This window comes from Rhinolophus ferrumequinum, chromosome 5, assembly GCF_004115265.2.
Source record: "Rhinolophus ferrumequinum isolate MPI-CBG mRhiFer1 chromosome 5, mRhiFer1_v1.p, whole genome shotgun sequence".
Classification (NCBI taxonomy): domain Eukaryota; kingdom Metazoa; phylum Chordata; class Mammalia; order Chiroptera; family Rhinolophidae; genus Rhinolophus; species Rhinolophus ferrumequinum.
Window position 1 is genome coordinate 46,344,888 of NC_046288.1, and position 18,424 is coordinate 46,363,311.

General features: G+C 34.2%; 1 protein-coding gene across 2 annotated transcripts in view; it reads left to right on the plus strand.

Moving 5' to 3' along the window:
- The window catches only part of GRID2 (glutamate ionotropic receptor delta type subunit 2), a 1,348,544-nt gene that overhangs the window by 969,773 nt on the left and 360,347 nt on the right, over positions 1-18,424 (plus strand). For both annotated transcript variants that reach the window (XM_033106341.1, XM_033106342.1), the window contains exon 9: positions 11,148-11,249. In XM_033106341.1, coding sequence (XP_032962232.1) covers positions 11,148-11,249 — 102 coding nt within the window. The remainder of the gene's footprint in view (positions 1-11,147; positions 11,250-18,424) is intronic.

Sequence of the window (18,424 nt, forward strand, 5' to 3'; positions counted from 1 at the left end):
CAGACTACTATACAATGCTCTGCTTTTTCTAATCAGTTTTTGATGAAGTCTTATCCTTTCTCACAGATATCTACCTTTTTTAAATACAGAGCACTTATTATTTATTTCGGTCTTTTGGAACTTAGTAATATACTGCCTGATGGCATTTGTTGTTTTTTTCTTTTAAAACAATTTCCTGCTTTGTCATTTCAAAAAGATCACAAACTCTTAGAGGTGAAAGATGGTATTCTGTTTCTCTATATGCCATAACACAAGCATGCCAGGTATTTAATAAATAGCCTCTTGATTATAACGTTGAGTGATAGGAGAATAATGTATTTACACTATGCATAGTGTTGTATTAGTATCCATTAGATTATTTATTGCTAAATCTCTTGCAGATTATTGTGATCAGTTAACCCTTTCCTTTTCCAAATACTCCTGACTTTTCTCATTCTTATCGAATCCACAATGAAATAACATCTCTTTTTTTGAAATATGTTAGCATTTTTAAACATGCCTGATGTATGGGAGTCTCAATTGTTTAAATGTTTGCAATATTCCGCAATGAAATAAAAATCGTCTTCAAAGCTGGTAAGAATGCTCAGAGACATAGCCAATCACCTGCTGATTCATTATCCAATGAAACCCAAGCACTCCATCCACATTTTGAGCACAGGCATCTGATAAAGAGGGAGCTGGGAAGGAAGAAATTACACAGTGACCTAGACAAGTGTCATGTTAGCATGAGAATCAGATAAACTGATTGCAATAGCTGATTGCACTGCTTATTGTGAGAGTTATTTGGAAAATTTGAATGTGAAATTCTCTTTTGTCTGTCACAGGACTGAGTCTTGATATATAGCCAGTCATATTTAACAATTGTACAATCACAAAGCTAGACAGGATTTTATGAGATTAGCTGATTGATCCCTCACCTTGAGATAAAACCTGCCTGCTACAAAATCCTCTAGGCACTGAGATTTAATTTATCCTTTGGGGAAAATAACACGTATTCATTCATTCAACAAATACTTATTGTATGTGAACTGTATAGGTGCTTGGTATGCATCACTAAATAAAACAGGCAAAATCTGTGCCTTTTTGGGACCTGCAGTTTAATAGAGGGATGTAAATAATTCTATTAGTTTCCCCTTTATCACTATTAATAACCTGTATTGACTTCATGTACATTTTAAATTGGTTTGCTCATTTCATAAGAAACTATCCACAAAATAGACACAATCACTAATAAGCTGTGAGTTGTGAGAAAACAGTTTAGAATTCATTTACATTAACAAATCATTTCATTTTCAGATGAAGATGCTAAGATTCACAAAGGTTGATTCTTACTTAAAACCTAGGGCTTCAAACAGTCAGTCCAGTGCTTTTTACTGCTTGCCTACTCTTTCAACAATTATCTTCCTTTTCCTACATTGACTTAGTTACGGAATATGTTCACAAAATCTAGCAATGTCCATGTATATTAGCTACACATCATTTGGTTCCATATGATAGAAACTCAATTTCAATAGTTGAGCCAAAAAAAGAGGTGTGTTTTTTTTGTTGTTTTTTGTTGTTGTTTTTTAATAAGACGATTTCAACTTCTCAAGGACCCCAAAACACAATAGAGCTAATCTAGGGAAATAAGAACTCAAAGACCATTAGGACTGTCTCTGTGCCTCTTGTTCTATTATTCTCTGAAAAAGTATGTTATTGATTGAGGTCTAAATGACCTAGTGGGTTCCGGGGCCAAAATGCCTGGTTTCAAATCCTAGCTATTTCAGTTGCCAGCTGAATGACCTAGAACTACAGATCAATTAAATTCTCAAGTCCTCAATTTCCTCATGTGTTAAAATTAGGAAAATTATAGTATCTGCCTGATCAGATTATAACAAAAAAAGTAAATTAAATGATAGTCAAGCTTTGGCACAATGCCTGCCTCATAGGAAGTCTTCATTAAATGTGAACCATCATTATAAAATGAGAGATGTCAAGAGCTGAGCTGGGGAGAACTGAAGGTGTTGGAATAGTCGATTAAGACAAGTCAAAATGAAAAGTAACAATTAAGCCTGTATACACTTACTGCCATAGGAAAAGCAACCCTTGAGAGAAGGTCCTTGCTCCCCCAGTATTCTCATTTTCCCCCAAATAATGGCACCAAGTAAGGGTCAGTTGTATCAGCAGAGATGTGGAGAATTGTCTCACTGGTGAAGGGAACCCTGGTCAAAAGGCTCTTTAAGTTTTAGGGACCTGGAGGCTAGGTGGGAAGGCAGAAGGGAAAGAATAGGAATGGAAAAGTAGTGAGTATTAAGACAGAATGGAGGAAAGTGTCCTCAAGGGTACCCCTCTTCCCGAACACTCGGGAGAGGCCTCAGCCCAGGGCTCCATTAGAGAGCCCTCTGAATGGAGGTTGCTGGGCTCAGCATGCAGATATTGCATACAAACATAGCCAGTCAAAGGGAACTGAGTTCTTGACTGCAACTCCTTTCCACAGACCTGCCAGGTAAGGCCTTCGTAATTAATTGCCTATGTCAGGCTTAAACAATCATTCATTGCTTTTGAGCCAGGAGCTCGACTCTTCAAAGAGGATTCTGTTTTCTTGAGAGGGCTTTCTCCTTTATGGGTAATGTTTCATCCCCAAAAGTTCCTATTTTATGGGTATTTTGTAGTGAAATCGTATAGGTTCAAGCCTTAAAATGAGGCCTGGAGTATAAGAGGCATTTATCAGAGGTTACGTATTACTCTTACTTTTAGTATTGCTAGTGTCATTATCATTATCATATAATTGTTCAAATTAGAGCTCTACTACAACTCATTTTTTTCTCTACAGAGTTAGGCAATATCATCATTCCTTATTTTGAAGACTTCTGAAAAGTATTTCTTGACCTGTATTATGCAGAGCTCACTCCTTCTGTACCCAGGGAGATGAGAGTTGTTCATCCACATTCCAAATTAAGAAAAAAGAAAAAAAGAAAAAAAAAAGCTCAGCTATTAGCTGGCAGTACAATGTCTTGTCTTGTATATTGAGAACTTCATTTAAGTCATCATTTAAGAAACAATCAACAATCACTGCAAAATATATTAAGTTTCTTGTTTAAAATCGCCTACCTTTGTTTAGTACTCAGTAAAAATTGAAGACCCGCTTTGTGCTAGGAATTATGTATTTAATAAAGGGAGAGAGAAAACATATTTTTTCCTGATCCCCTTGGAAACTTACAGATAATTGGTGCAATAAATGTTAATCATATAAAAGATAGATTAAAAGATTTAAGTGTAATATTACTATAAAAGAGTGAAACACGATGCTGTATTGGAGTGACATGAGCTACCCTGGGGGTCCGGACCGGTGGTCAGGGAAAGTTTACCTTAAGTTGTAGATGTTTACATTGAATTCTAAAGGCTGAGTAAAAGTGAATTCTGTAATTTATTGAATAATGGCAGGTGTCTAACATTCTTCCGGTCAAGGAAAACTGTGTACTTAGAAAACCATTGGTTATCAAATTTGGCTATTCTTTGGAATCATCTTAGAAATGTAAAAAATACTGATGACTGGACCTCATGCCCAGAAATACTGATTTAATTGGCATGGGTTATGATTTTGGCATTGGGATTTTTTTTTAACTCCCAAAGTGATTCTGATATACTTCAATGCTGAGAAATATGTTTAAATCCTTAAAATAGGATGGTTATTTCTAACTCAAGAAACTGAAGGACCACTCGTGTGTTTGGAGTTCAAAGAATGAAAGCGAATGTGATATGACATGAGACTACGAATGTAAAATGTGACAAATCATACAGGTCTTGTATAAAACACTATAAGAGGCACAGGACACAAAAGATGATTAAGATCGTACCCCTATTTAACGGAAGAGATAGGGAAGATGGAGAACTCTAATGTGATTTTAAAATGAAGATCCCCTTTAAATCACCTCAAGGTAGAACGGAGTGAAGGAGAAAATCCAGGAACTTTTATCAGGTTGTAATCATTAAATGCTAACGTAGTATTAGAAAAAATAATATTCTGATCAGTAAGAGAACAAAAGCTAGTAGAATTTTAGTCTGAGGAATTGCGCTGAAGAATCACAAAAATTGTCAGGGTACAATATGATAGTAGGACACAGTCTCCCATGGGGGACGTTTTGTTTTTCATTCAGCTAGAACTAGAAAGCAAAGAAAAGAATAGTAGAAGAGTAGAGAGGATAGCAAGAGTTTTAATTCAAACATTCATTTATTAGCTATCTATTAGGACTTACTAAATACCAATACACCAATACTATGAAAAGGGCCAGGAGTACAACGTTATGGTGTCACAGAATTTATAGCCTCTTATCATATTTAAAACAAGAAAAATGAAATAAATTGTTTATTTTAGAAAGTGTCCCTAATTATTTTTTGCAAAGGAAGTCAGTAAAATCGATGCCTTTGGTTGATAAGGTTGAGTAGCCATTCTATGAGATTGCATGCCCTGGATGTTAGGGAAAGTTTTCAAGCTGTTTTTCTCAATCTTGGCTACAGATTGAAATTACCTGGAAAGAGTTAAAAAATACTGATGCCTGGGTCACACCCCTGAAGATTCTGATTTAATTTTTCTGTGGTTGGGCTGAGGCATCAGAATTTCTTAAAGCTTTCAGGTGACTCAACTATGCAGCCAAAGCTGAGAACCACAGCTTTAGAGGCATATTCCATTACTAAAACTAGTAAGTGACTCCAGATGATGAGGCTGAGCAAGAAACAAAAGAACACTGATCATGTAGGAATAACAATAACAAACATCATTTTAGCCTTTGGGTACCAAGAACACGTCTAAGCACTGAACATGTATTAAGTCAGTTAACAGTCCCACCAGCCCTATGAAGTCACTTTTTTTCTCCTTTGAGAGAACAGAAAGCGAAGGCCCAACCACACGCACCCAACAGTGTCAGAGCAAGTGCTTGAACTTAAGCAGTCTGGTTGTAGAGTTTCTGATCTTAACTGCTAGATATATTGCCTCTAATATAGGACGATAATAATTTTACACCAAGAAGAATTACCAAAGAAGAGAAAACTTATAATAATGGCAGACTATCATTAAATCAGTTAAATACCAGTTGATAACTAAGAATGGCTATTATGACTGCATAGAACACCTTTGAGCTATGTTCTTATATATAAATATTCTATACATATATATGTGTGTGTATATATATATATACATGTACGTGTGTGTGTGTATATATATATATATATATATATATATATATATATAGCCTCTCATGTTTATATTCTTCACTTGTGGAAATCATTTAAGTTCATCTTCTTGTATGTGTACATTGTTATATAGCACAGAACTTTTTGTTTTCAGTAGCAAATACCGGGATATATAACTGGTCGAATCCAGTGTTTTGTTGTTTTTTGGGTGTTTTTGTTGTTGTTGTTGTTTTTTCCCCCTGACTTTTGTGGGGACAGAGTCCCAGAGAGTAGTTTCCAGGCTCTCAGCCTCACGTGGGAAGGTGCTGACTCGGGTAGTAGATGGCCATCAGCTGTGGCTGGGTGGTCATCGGCTGTTACCGGTTAGCCATTAGCCACTAATATAAATGCTGTGGCTGGGCTAGGGGTTTGGTTGGTTGGTTGGCAGAGAGAAGTGGACGGCAGGTTGTGCATAGTGTGGAGCCTGCTCCCTGTGTCTCCAACCCAGCCGCCAGCGAAAATATAGTGGTATGACTCCCCTATCTATGGCTCCGTTGGTGTTCCTTTTTGGCCTCACCATGTCCTGTGTTCTTATGTGGGGAGCGAGAGCTGAGTCCCTGCATGACACTTTCAAATACATTTTATTCTGAAGGAGACTCAAGTGCTAGGGCTATTCTATATAATCCAAAGAATGACCATTACTTCATGGTACTGACCAAACTGTAGGAATAGAAAATTCGGAGAGAATAATCATCCTCTAGGGAGCAAGTTTTACATTGAACCTATTTTATGGGTGGAAATTCCATAAAATAAATTATTATTGGAGAAATTACTGGCACACTGCATTCTTATACATGTCAAAAAGGAAAACATCCCAATTTAACTATAAAACATGTTCTGGAATCAACGTGCCATATGTATTTTAATTTAGTTTTTACACTTTTAATCCATTACAGAAGTCATATCTACCAAATACATGTTGTGCATTTCTAAACAGTTGGCCTTTAGCTACTTTACCTACACCTTTGTTGTTCCCTCTTTTCCTCTGAAGGCTGAGAAAGCAAATAAAGGAAATGTAGTGGCTGGGAACACACAGCCCCCAGCGTAGTGGGTATTTTGTGTCCTACAGCTAGAGATTTGGTACTATAGCCAGGCTTCATTTGTTCCATATGAATACAAGCTAATAAATGTAGGGAATTCCATTTGGTATCCAATTAAGAGCTCTCTTGACTCCTGTTATTAGAGCCTACAAGCTATTGAGCGTAAAATTAAAGTTGAACAGCTCAGCTCTTTTTGACATTGTAACACTGTCCGAAAAATAGTGATCTAAGTCAAACATCATTCTTTAAAGCCCATAGACAAATGAAAACATTGAGGGGAAAAGTAAATATCTAAATCTCGGTTTTACTAATGATATAACACATAATGTTAGGAGCATGCTACTATTCTCATGCAAATACATCAACCAGTTTGTTGAACACAAGATATTACATTGATTTTTAACAGAAAGCTACAAGATTATTATTGCTAAAGCTCCAATGAAGGAAATAATTAAAGCATTAAGCATTTTTAAGCTTTTAAGATGACTTTTGGCAATAACCAGAAAATACTATAGGAAATCGATATACTGTAATTGAAAGGAAATTGAAATGCTCTTTATTTTTTTTTATACCTTCTAAATTTTCCGTAGACTGTCAGGCCATGGAAGATAGTGAATCTTGTTTTGACATCAGCAGTATAACTTTCTGTAAATCTCATTGCTGCAGGGGCCACTTTTATTATTTCTTAAGAAGTGCTCAACTGAAGAGATAGTATTGGGAGATTTTGCGTGCATTATCTTTATTTTGCATGCATTGTCTTTATTAGTCTCTGGCCTCATTGTTTTTTAAAAAATACAATAAAAAACAGAAACAAAAACACAACCAGACGTAAACAACCTTCTTCACATAGCAGAGAAGTCAAGTTAATGAAATTTCAAACAATGAAACCAGGGAAGTTTTTAGATAAGCCTCACACTTGAACCTAAGTGAAATTCTTCTAGTTTTTATCAAACACTATGCCTGTCAATCTTGCTATGCTTCAGGGAACATGACCCATTGTAGATACAAATTCAATTTGGATCTATGTGAATCTAACTCATTTTTATTGCTTATTATTGGAAGAGTTATTACAATAAAACAGAATAGCTTGAAGTGAACCTCAGGGAGATGAATGGATATGAACAGAAGTTAAAGAATTACAAAACTTGAAAAATCTTTCCCAAAAAAGGGGATATTCAACATTTCCTTTATGTGTTGCTGTTGTTTACTTCTTCTTTGGTATACATTTTGAGAAGCATCAGCAGACCATAGGGTAAATAAAATATGTGCCACACTTATTTTTAGTAAGTTGGTCAAACAAAGTAGAGATTTCCAGAAACATTTTTGAGACTCTCTTATCTTAGCCACTTAATTTTTCTACTACTTTCTTTATTTTACTCAATGCCTCTTGACAGTTTAAGTGGATAAAAGATAACACAGAGGAAGGAGCAGAACCTCTTGATACTCAGTTTCCCCTTCTGTAAAATGGGGGCAACAATGATACTTTTCTCATCGGGTGGTTTTGATAAGTAAATTAATTAATATAAGTAAAACTCTCAGATGATTAGCACATTCTATGTACAATGTATATGTTATAATAACTTTTATAAAAATGACGATTATGATGATTTTTGCCTTTTAACTTCTATTGCCAAAATGGAAATGCACTAGCTATTGTATTGAGCCAGCCACTTAATAGTTCTGAGTCTCAATTTCCTTAACTATAAAAATAGGAATAATATCTTCTCTACCTACTTTAAACAGATCATGTTGATGTGAAGAATTTGTAAGCTATAAAACAGCACTGCAATTAGAAACACTGCATCTTGGCTTTAAAAAGCACTAATTTAAATCCTAGTTTCCTCTCTTAGTTGATACATGACCTTAGTTGAGTCCTTACTTTCTATGCTTATAAAGTACTAATGGTAACAGCACCTTCTCATAAAGTTATTTTGAACCCTAAATGAGATCATGTAAGAAAAGCTCAGTAACATGGCTGACACATAGGAAGTATTCCCAAATATGTAAAAGAAACAGTTATATTCAATGTAGGAGATAAGTATTATGTTGCTTTCTTAATAATTGTTTGGTTGTTATGCCCAATGTTGATATGTGATGAGTAGATATAATTTATTTCTAGTTTTCCAGAGAATATGTATCTTAAACTTTCTCTACCTCAAAATTCAGTCTCTGAACATCCTAGTTCTTTGTGTTCACAGCTAACATTAAGTATTGGAGTTTGTGCATATGAAGGAAGAACTGAGTTCAGTAAAAGGAGTTACCAAGCCTAAAATCCAGACTGCTCTTTTTAAGAATAGGAACAGCCTTACTAGTGCTATGATCAAAAGACATGTGAGTCTGATAGAAAAAGAGAAAGAAAAGAAGGAAGGAAGGGAGGGAGGAAATAGAAAAGTGAAAAAGCTACATTAAGCAGAGGGGAAAATTATATGCCTTGCAATATCTATGAAAGAATCTGGCCAAACATGGGAAAAAAAAAAAAAAAAAAAAACCATGAGTACTTCTTATCAACTTATTGACTTACCCACTATGCACATACATGATATTAAAAATAAAACTTCAAGAAAGGATTTTGATTGGCTTGGGACACTTGACCAAGAATTAACAATTGCTAAACCAGAAATTCAGAGTCTTGAAAAAATGAATTAGAGCATTTATCTAGGGATGAAAAAATAAAGTAATTCTCCAAAGGGCCAAAGAAAGAGGCGCGGTTAGTAAAGACATGGACATTGGAAGAATTGGTGTGAATAAAAAGAAAAAAAAGAAAAAAAAAGGAATAAGAAACATCATTTATGGTACAAATAATGTTTAAGTCATTGCCTAGGTATGAAGACAAGATATACCTACTCTAAATACTTTTTCATTATTGTTATTTCAGACCCCGCAATACTAGAGTGCTTTCTTAGACAGAATTTCTAATTGACAATATTTGGTAATATTTAAAGGAAGACAGAAATAAGAAGCTGAAAATTATATATTGTAAAATATTTGTGCAGAGTATTGTTGAAACAAACTGCTCAGCAATTTTGTTTATTCTTGTAGTAAATATTTTGACTAGTCAATACACCTAAATGCTATGGTCAAGTTGGCACTAATAGATGTCATTTATTTAAGCAAATTGACAGTAAGTTAACCAAACTTAAAAAAGAAAAAAAATCCTCCAAGGGAGGAAAAAAAAAAAATTCTGTTTTTACTTTGGCAGCTTAGACATACTTACCCTGAACAAGATGATATAGTAAAAGCTATTCATTCAGCTAAAAATTAAGTAATATGATTGCAAAATGTGAATAGCACATTGCAAATTTAGTTCTTCATTTAATGCTGTAGATCACTTTTTCCACCAACATGGTTTAGTCTAGGAAAATAAAATCTTAAAGAACTAATTAAGAAAAAGTGCACATCAAGGAATGTAATGAGGATAGACTTTAGTTGACCTCAAAAGAGAACAAAAGCTCAAAAGAAATTTCATAAGGTTTTAACTTTGGCAAGAGGACTACAATATCTCTGATAATTAGACTTTCAACACATTTGGATCTGCTAATTGGATCTAAGTTTTAATTAGACTTTTTATGTAACTAAGAATGACATATCATTGTATGAATTTAATCTGCTTTTACAGTTGAAACCAACAATTAGCAGGCTTTTCCAAATTATTTAATACAGAAAAAGCTGACTTTTTGTTTATATTGTGATATCTCCTTCTCTTAAGATATATTACGTACATTTTAGTTTTCTTAATTAAACACCTCTTGGAGAGCTCAAAGAGAAACTTGAGTTTTAATAGGAAGCACCTAAATCGTTAGTAAGGGAGACTTGCCAGTATATTGACGACTTTGGAAGCCACAAACAAACTGAAATACAAGGAAATAAATCACAGTCTTCAGGAGGAAGCAGCACAAATAACCATGTGCTCCTATAAACATTCAGTTAGTCAGAACAGTCTCTGAATATGACTAAAGGTTTGTCACATTTTTAAAGCATGCAAATGTGGAATAGGTTCCCAAATGTAAAGGCTCATGGATCTGCTATCAGGATTAATAGCATGACATTTCTTCCCAAGATATGCATTACAGCGTTCTCTTTGCAGCTTTGCTTCTTAAGCAGTTATCTGCTAATTCAAGTCACAGCATCTCTCTTTTCTCCTTATTTCTGAATTGAGAGTCATCCATTTTTATCCTGTTGTGATTTATAAGCAGTAATTTTAAAACCGGGAGCCCTCAGATTTGGATATTACAAGAGATAAGAACTACATGAGGATGTAAAATTAAACTAGTATTTTGGAGAGTAAAGAGCAGTGAATCATAGGGAGACGTTAAGGGAAAGGCTGCTGCCAACATTTTCCAAGCAAATTGATAGCACTGACAAAAAAGGAAAATGATGTTGTTTTATGTGTGAATACTTGACAACAACACAGCCATATATATGATTTTTCCTCAAATAAAAGCAGTAATCCTTCTAACCACATTAAAAATCTTCTGTTTTTATCCCCCAATGAAAGCAGTATAAGATCTAATTAAAACTATTGAAACTGTAAGAAAATCTAACTTTTGCAGTATTGATATATTAGAACAGACGTTATGCTAGAATTATATGTGCTATTATTTTTCCAATTAGTGTGTTACTGGGACTGCATGTTTGGTGTATTTATAACTCCTCATTAAGTCAAATGTCCTCAGCAAGTCTCCTAAAACACGCTGGGTACTGTCATATCCATATGATGATATTTAAAAGCAGGAAATGGCATTTTTGATTGCTTCATTTGCTATTAAAAAGGAAAACCTGCCCCAGGCCCTTCCTGTATCAATTATCCCAGATGTATCCCACAGTTCTCTGAAAGATCTATACATAGGTCATTGGACTGTTCTTCAGGCAGAAAAGTGACTAAGCTATTTTATATTTCAGCTTGGGTGCTGGAATCCTGTCACAGGGCTGAATGGGTCACTGACTGACAAGAAACTGGAGAATAACATGCGTGGAGTAGTTCTCCGTGTGGTGACCGTTCTGGTAAGTGAGATCCAAGCCTTGTGGTTTTGGCTTCTAAAGGTTAGTTTATCCTTCATTTCTTTATGCTTTATTAACTGATACCATCATCTTAAAAGAGATTTAAGAAATCCTGATGCTGTTCTAAGATATTTTTAATGGTTACATTTTTCCAGCCTTCAGTTTATGTAGATCAGAATCAGGTTTTTGCAGGCTTTTCTTTTAACTACAGTGCTTTTGTCAGTAGCATTCTTAGACATGTTGTGCTTGATTTCCTCCTTCTACAGTTTCCTACACATGATAAAGTGAGGGCATCCTTCAGGCATTCTCTCACTGAAACCCTAGAGTATACATGAATGTAGATAACCATTCCAAACAAGGGTAATTTGATTAAAGTTGTACATTCAGTAACACTAAAACACTAGCAGACTAAGCCCATATTTTTCTTGGAAGAACCTACTTCAATGGAAAGACCATCCAATTGTTTAATCAATATTTATTGAGTATAAACTGTATTCAAGCTCAGTGCTGATTACTGGGAACACTGATAAATAAAATAGATATGATTCTCTTTATAGTGCTTATCATTTAGTGATTCTATGAATATTAAATGGATTATACTTGTGAAATAATTTCATTAACTTGTTAGAAATTCAATAAATGGTAACTATTATTAATTTACACATTATTATTTTCTCTCACAATAAACATATGAAATAAGGTACTAACAGAGATATTCTTAAACAGTAAAATACTCAGATGGGTACTGTGTAAATAGCCATAGAGCATGGAGACATGCATTTTCCCAGGCTATTTCAATGTACCTGATCTTGTGCTACTTTATCGTACATTTCAATCCTAATAGTCCATAGTTCTTAACTTTATTTTCCTTCAGGAAAGCTTACTTATTTTTAAATTTGAAAAAGTCTTTCTAGTAGACTAAACAAATTACAGAATTAGTAAACATGAGAAACAGTCTTTTTTATATGTTAATGCTAATTGGGTGTTTAGTAAAATTTATAATAGCAACAGCTGCCCTTTGTACATTGTTTAATACAAATTAAGTAGACTCAACATAATTTTCTAGTATTAAAAAATCTGTGATATTCTCTATAAAAGGAAATTCAAATGAGTAGTTTACCCCTTTATGATGCCTATAATTTATTTCTAATTATTGCTTTAATATGATTTTCACTTTTTGGCAAATAATTTTAAAAAGCTTATTTAACACCTGTGTTATACAATTGAGTATTTCCTTTGTAACATGCAAAAAAAATATGTATATATTTCATAAGTGTCTTTAGAAGTATTTTGTCTTAACAGGTACTTATAGGTTATACAAGGCAGAACTCTTTAATGCAATTTCCTAACCTACCTCTTTACTTCTCTTGGATTAATTTTAAAAACTTAATATGCTTATATTAAATACAGATAAAAAGTAAATTAGTGTTTTTTGTTTTATGTTTTTTTTCATGTTAAGGAACATTGTGACTGACATGTAGGCAACAGATTCTCAATTTGAGTAATACACTTGAAAGCATGAAAGTTAGACATCGTAATTTCTATATGGCAGTGTAAGATCAAGCAATGTCCTTAGTTTCTTCTGGATATACCATTTAACAAAAGAATAAATAATATGCAATTAATTTTCTTATTGGAAGTACTTAAGCCTATTTCATTGCCTTTTCTTCACCTCATCTCCTCTCTTCAACACACTCATACTCAAAAGCATTTGGCATATACTGCAAAGAGTACTAGATTTATAGTCAAAAGGTATCAGTTTAAGTTTCAGATTTTCTGCTTAATGGATTATTGAGCAGAAACCAAGGAGCTATTCTGATCCTTAATTTTTCTGTCTTATAAAAAGAGGAATAATAAACCTGGCCACACCGCATAATTGTGAGATTAAACTATGTGAAAGCAGTTAGTAAAGTGCAAAGTGTTTCTAAATATGTTATTATCTCTGCAGCAGCAAAATGATGTATAAATTAACTAAAAAAATAAAAATGAGCATGAGTGATCATGAAAGCATAATTAATCATTGTCATCAATCTTTAGATTTTTGTAGGAAACTACTTAAATGACCCTAAGGCAGACAAGCAAACATAAACTGCAGAATCATGACTTTTAGGCTCACTCACTGTTACCTTAATTTGAAAACATGCTAATGAAAACCACAGTAGCCCTCCTGCTAGTGAAGCTTGTGCTTCTTAGAGGAAAAATGAACAAAAATACCTGATACCAAAAAAAAAGAAAGAAAGAAAAGGTAAAAGAAAAACCCAAATTATAAACTACAAATTTCTAAAAGTCTGCATGTCTATTATATTGTATCATCGGAATTGTGTTTGGTTTTCAGCTAGCTTTAAATAGACTGTATATATTAATGCATAACTAAGAAAATACTAATAGTAATATCCCTGAAATGTAATATCCCTGAAATATCATTGTGCTACATTTTTTGTTAGGGACATTGCCAAAGTTTTTGCTCCTTGAAGACCTTCAGCATTTTGAACCACCACAGAGGTTCAAGCATTGCTGAGGTCTCGGGGTTTGAGAATCCTGAACCTAGAGGGAAATGTAGGGGCTGGGAAAGTAAGGTTGAACAGAAGCTTTACTCGGCAGTACTCAGAGCAAGGAGATGGGGAGGGAATTGATGGAGTTGATGGCAAGCTCTGGTAGCTCCCACAGTGCTGCATGAAGAGAGCTCCTTTGCAAGAGTCATTAAATAATAAAGTTTCGTTCACAGCTCCAGGCAAAAATGACAACTCTGGCTGAGAAAATGTCCAGTGGATATTATATAAAATAAACTGAAAGTCACAATAAAATATGGTAAATGTCATGTAATAATTACTACATTGGAAGTATACAGTATAGCAGTATGGTTAAGAACACCGCCCCTGAAGTAATTCCACTTCTAAGATGGCAGGGTGAGGAATTGCATAGACCCACTCCTCAGCAAAACGAGCAAAGCTCCAAAGCACTAACTAACTAAATAAAACAAAACCATTTAAAGTCTCTGGAAATTTTCCTAAGGGCATAACACTATTCAAGACAATATACTAAAACCCAGTAAGAGCCACATGAATCTATGGCATCTGAGCCTCACCCTGCCCCTTCCGCTTCCACACATCCTCTGTGCTGCTCAGCTAATGGAAACTCCACTCCAAGCAGGTTTGGCCAAGAAGACAGGGCTCCGTCTCTCTTAAATTCCTAATCAAGGCTTATCTCACCTGGAGAGACAGGCTGCTAGCCGTTCTCATGCCCTTCAACTCCAATTTGAAGAGGCTAAATTCCTGGTGAATGTAGCCAAGAATTGGGGGTTTTCCTTTTTCCACCTAGCCACAACCCAAAGGATGCAGTCTCTATTCCAGGTGTAGCAGGCCTAGAATAGGGGGCTTTGATCACCATCACTCCAGTTTGCTCCAAGGGCAGAGGTTCCAAGTCAATGGAGTCAAGTAGAGAAGACCAGAGGCTGCCACCTAACTCAGTACCCAGAAGATTTTGCCCAGGGGACAAGCAGTCTGTAAGAAAAAAGTACAGTTAAGCATTCTCCAATTATTTGAAACAGAGGATGAGGAAGTTCAAGTCTAAGTCTCCTCTTAATTAAGAGCAAAAAGCTAAATCCACAGCCAGAGAGTTCACCAGAGAAAACCGGGGAAAGAGATAGCTAAGAATATCCCTCCTGGAATCATGATAATTTTTAAAGTCTGACCTCAAAAATGACCCCTACTCAAATTTATTTCCTTCAAACTACTGAGCAAACCAAGGACATTGTTGAGAACAATAAAGCAATTAGCCAGTAATTAGTGAAACTTAATGGCTTAAAGACTTAATGAATATGACACAATATGTACATGGACATAAACATCCTCAACATATCAAACTAAATGTAGCAGTATAAAAACGGGATTATTCACCATGACCAGGTAGAATTTATCCCAGGAATACAGGGTTAATTCAATTTATGAAAATCAATGTTATATAACATATTAATTAATGAAGGAATAAACCCACATGATCATCTCAATTGATGTAGAAAAGCATTTGATATATTCAACAACTTTTCTTGATTAAAAAAAGAAAGGGAAGAGAGAGAGAGAGAGAGAGAGAAGAAAGAAAGAAAGAAAGAAGAAAGAAAGAAAGAAAGAAAGAAAGAAAGAAAGAAAGAAAGAAAAAGGAAGGAAGGAAGGAAGGAAGGAAGGAAGGAAGGAAGGAAGGAAGGAAGGAAGGAAGGAAAGAAAGAAAGGAAAAAGCACTCAACAATCTGGTAATAGAAGGGAATTTCCTAAACTTGATAAAAAAAAACATGTATAAACCCATAGCTAACATATAAATGATGAAAGACTGAAAACCCTCTCTAATCCTCTAAATGCAATAACAAGACAAGGATGTCATTTCTCACTATTTCTAGTCAACATTGTGCTAAATAAAATTCCTTTTATTTAATTTCCAGCACAATTAGGCAAGGAAATTAAATAAAAGGAATGATATTATAAAGGAAGAAGAAAACTATCTCTATTTGCATATAACATAATCTTACATAGAGAAAACTCTAAAGAGTACACACACACACACACACACACACACACTATTAGAGTTAATAAATGAGTTCAACAATTTTTTAGGGTAAAAATCAACATACAAAAATCTATTGTATTTCTCTACACTAGAAATGAAAAATCCAAAAAGGAAATTAATGAATAATTTCCATTGAAATATATCAAAACAATAAAATAATTAAGAATAAACTTAAAAGAACTGCAATATTTATATACTGAATGCTACAAAACATTGTTGAAAAATTTTAAAGTCCTAAATAAATAAAGAGATATCATGTAATCATGTATGGGAAGAATCAATGGTAATATTCTCCAAACACATCTATGAAATCTCTATTCAAATTCAAGTTTTTGTTTTCATTTCTTTCCACGATTGACCAGCAGATCCTATAATTCACGTGAAAATAGAAGAAAACCAGAAAGGCAGAAAAAACCTACCCACTCACACATAAAAAGCTTGAAAAAAGAACAAAGTTGGAAGACTCACACTTTTCAATTTCACAGCTTACGAAAGTGCTGTAGTAATCAAAACAGCATCATACCGGTTTATGACATTTAGTTAAGTGGAATAGAATTGAAAGTCCAGAATTAACCTACGTAGCTATGGTTAATCAAGTTTCAACAAGAGTGTCAAGATCATTTAGTGGGGAAAGTATAATCTTTTCAACTGGATACCCACCTGTGAAACAATGAGTCTAAACCCCTGCCTCAAACTATGTACAAAAATTAATTCAAAATGGATCACAGACTTAAATGTAGGAACTGAAACTACAAAACTTTTAATGGAAAACATAGGTGTAAATATTTGTAGCTTTATTTTGACGGTAGATTCTTATATATGACACTCAAAGCACAAAAAAATTGATACATTAGATCTCATCAACATTAAAAATGTTTATCTCAAAGAATAGAATCCAAAAACATGAACAGACAACCCACAGCATGGTAGAAAATATTTGCAAATCATATATATCTGATAAGGGATTTGTATTTAGTATATATAAAGAATAACGTAATAAAAGCTCAATATGAAGAGGAAAAATAAGCCAATTAAAAATAGGCAACGGCTTTGAACAATTTTTCAAAGAAGGTATATAAATGGTCTATAAGCAAATAAAAAGATTTTTAACATCTTTTGCCATCATGGAAATGAAAATCAAAACTACATGAGCTACAACTTCACACCCACTACGATGGCTATAAACCAAAAGGACAGATAATAACAAATTTGGGCAAGGTAGTGGAGAAATCGGAACCCCCAAACATTGCTGGTGGGAATGTAAAATAGTGCAGCTGCTTCAGAAAACAGTCTGGCAGTTGCTCAAATGGTTAAATACGAGGTTACTATATGACTCAGTTTCTATTCTAGATATAATCCCAGAAGAAATGAAAACATATGTCCACACAAAAACATGTACACAAATGTTCATAAGAGGCTTATTGATTATAGCAAAAAAATAGAAGCAACCCAAATAACTATCAACTGATGAATTGATAAATAATAGTGATACACCCATAAGATGAAATATTATTTGGCAATAAAATGAAATTAAGCACTGATAACATGGTACATGGATGAACATTGAAAACATGCTAAGTGAAAGAAGCCAGTCGTAATACATCACATATCATATGATTTCATTTATATGAAATATCAAGAATAGACAAATGTATAGGGATAGAAAGTAGATTAGTGATTATCTAAAGCTGTGGGAGACTAGGGGCTTAGGAGATGGTGGATAATAGGCATTGGATTTCTTTTGGGGGTGATAACATTCTAAGACTGATTACACTGATGGTAGAACATGCCTGTGAATATACTAAAGTATTAAATTTACACTTTGAACAGGTGAATTATATGATATGTAAATTATATCGCAATGAATCTATTAAAGAGAACAGAGTCTGGACCAGATCGTATTTAAATCCTCAAGTCTACCTGTGAATTTAGACCATGTCTTTAAACTCTCTACGATTCTGTTTCTTCATCTGTAAAATGGAGATAATAATATTATCTACTTCATAGGGCTATTATGAAAATTAAAGGAACTAATGCATGCAAAGAACAAAGGACTTCTAACAGAGCTTGGCACAAAAGAAGTGCAATATATAGGTGTTAGTTCTTATTATGCATAAACTTTAAGGGAGGACATAAAAGAAGCATCTCACTCTTAGGGAAGGTAGTGGGAGAGGCTTAAAGGATGACACAAATTTGTTTTGACAGATGAGCAGGGATTAGGAAGGCATAGACAAAAGAGCAGAAATATCCAACAATGTAAAGAGTACACGCAAAAATATGCAGGTATCAAGAATTTAAAGTATCCTAAAGGTAAATTTTAATGTCACCTGAAGTAAGTGAAATAGAAATGCAGGAAACTCCAGCAATCTGTGTGTAAGGCGGTAAGGCATTCCTTTTTAAGACTCCTTTAGAGACAATTCAATTAGAAATATGTCAGTGAAAATGAGGTTAACATTACATAGTTTAGATAATATACAGTTAAAAATACCATTGCTACAATTTTGACCTAGGCTAAAATTTAAATTTAATGGTTCTCATTTTTATTATTGAAACAATGTAATCGGTAGACATAGCTCTGTATTGTGTACGTATTTTGTTGTCTCTTCTGCTGCTTGCACCCA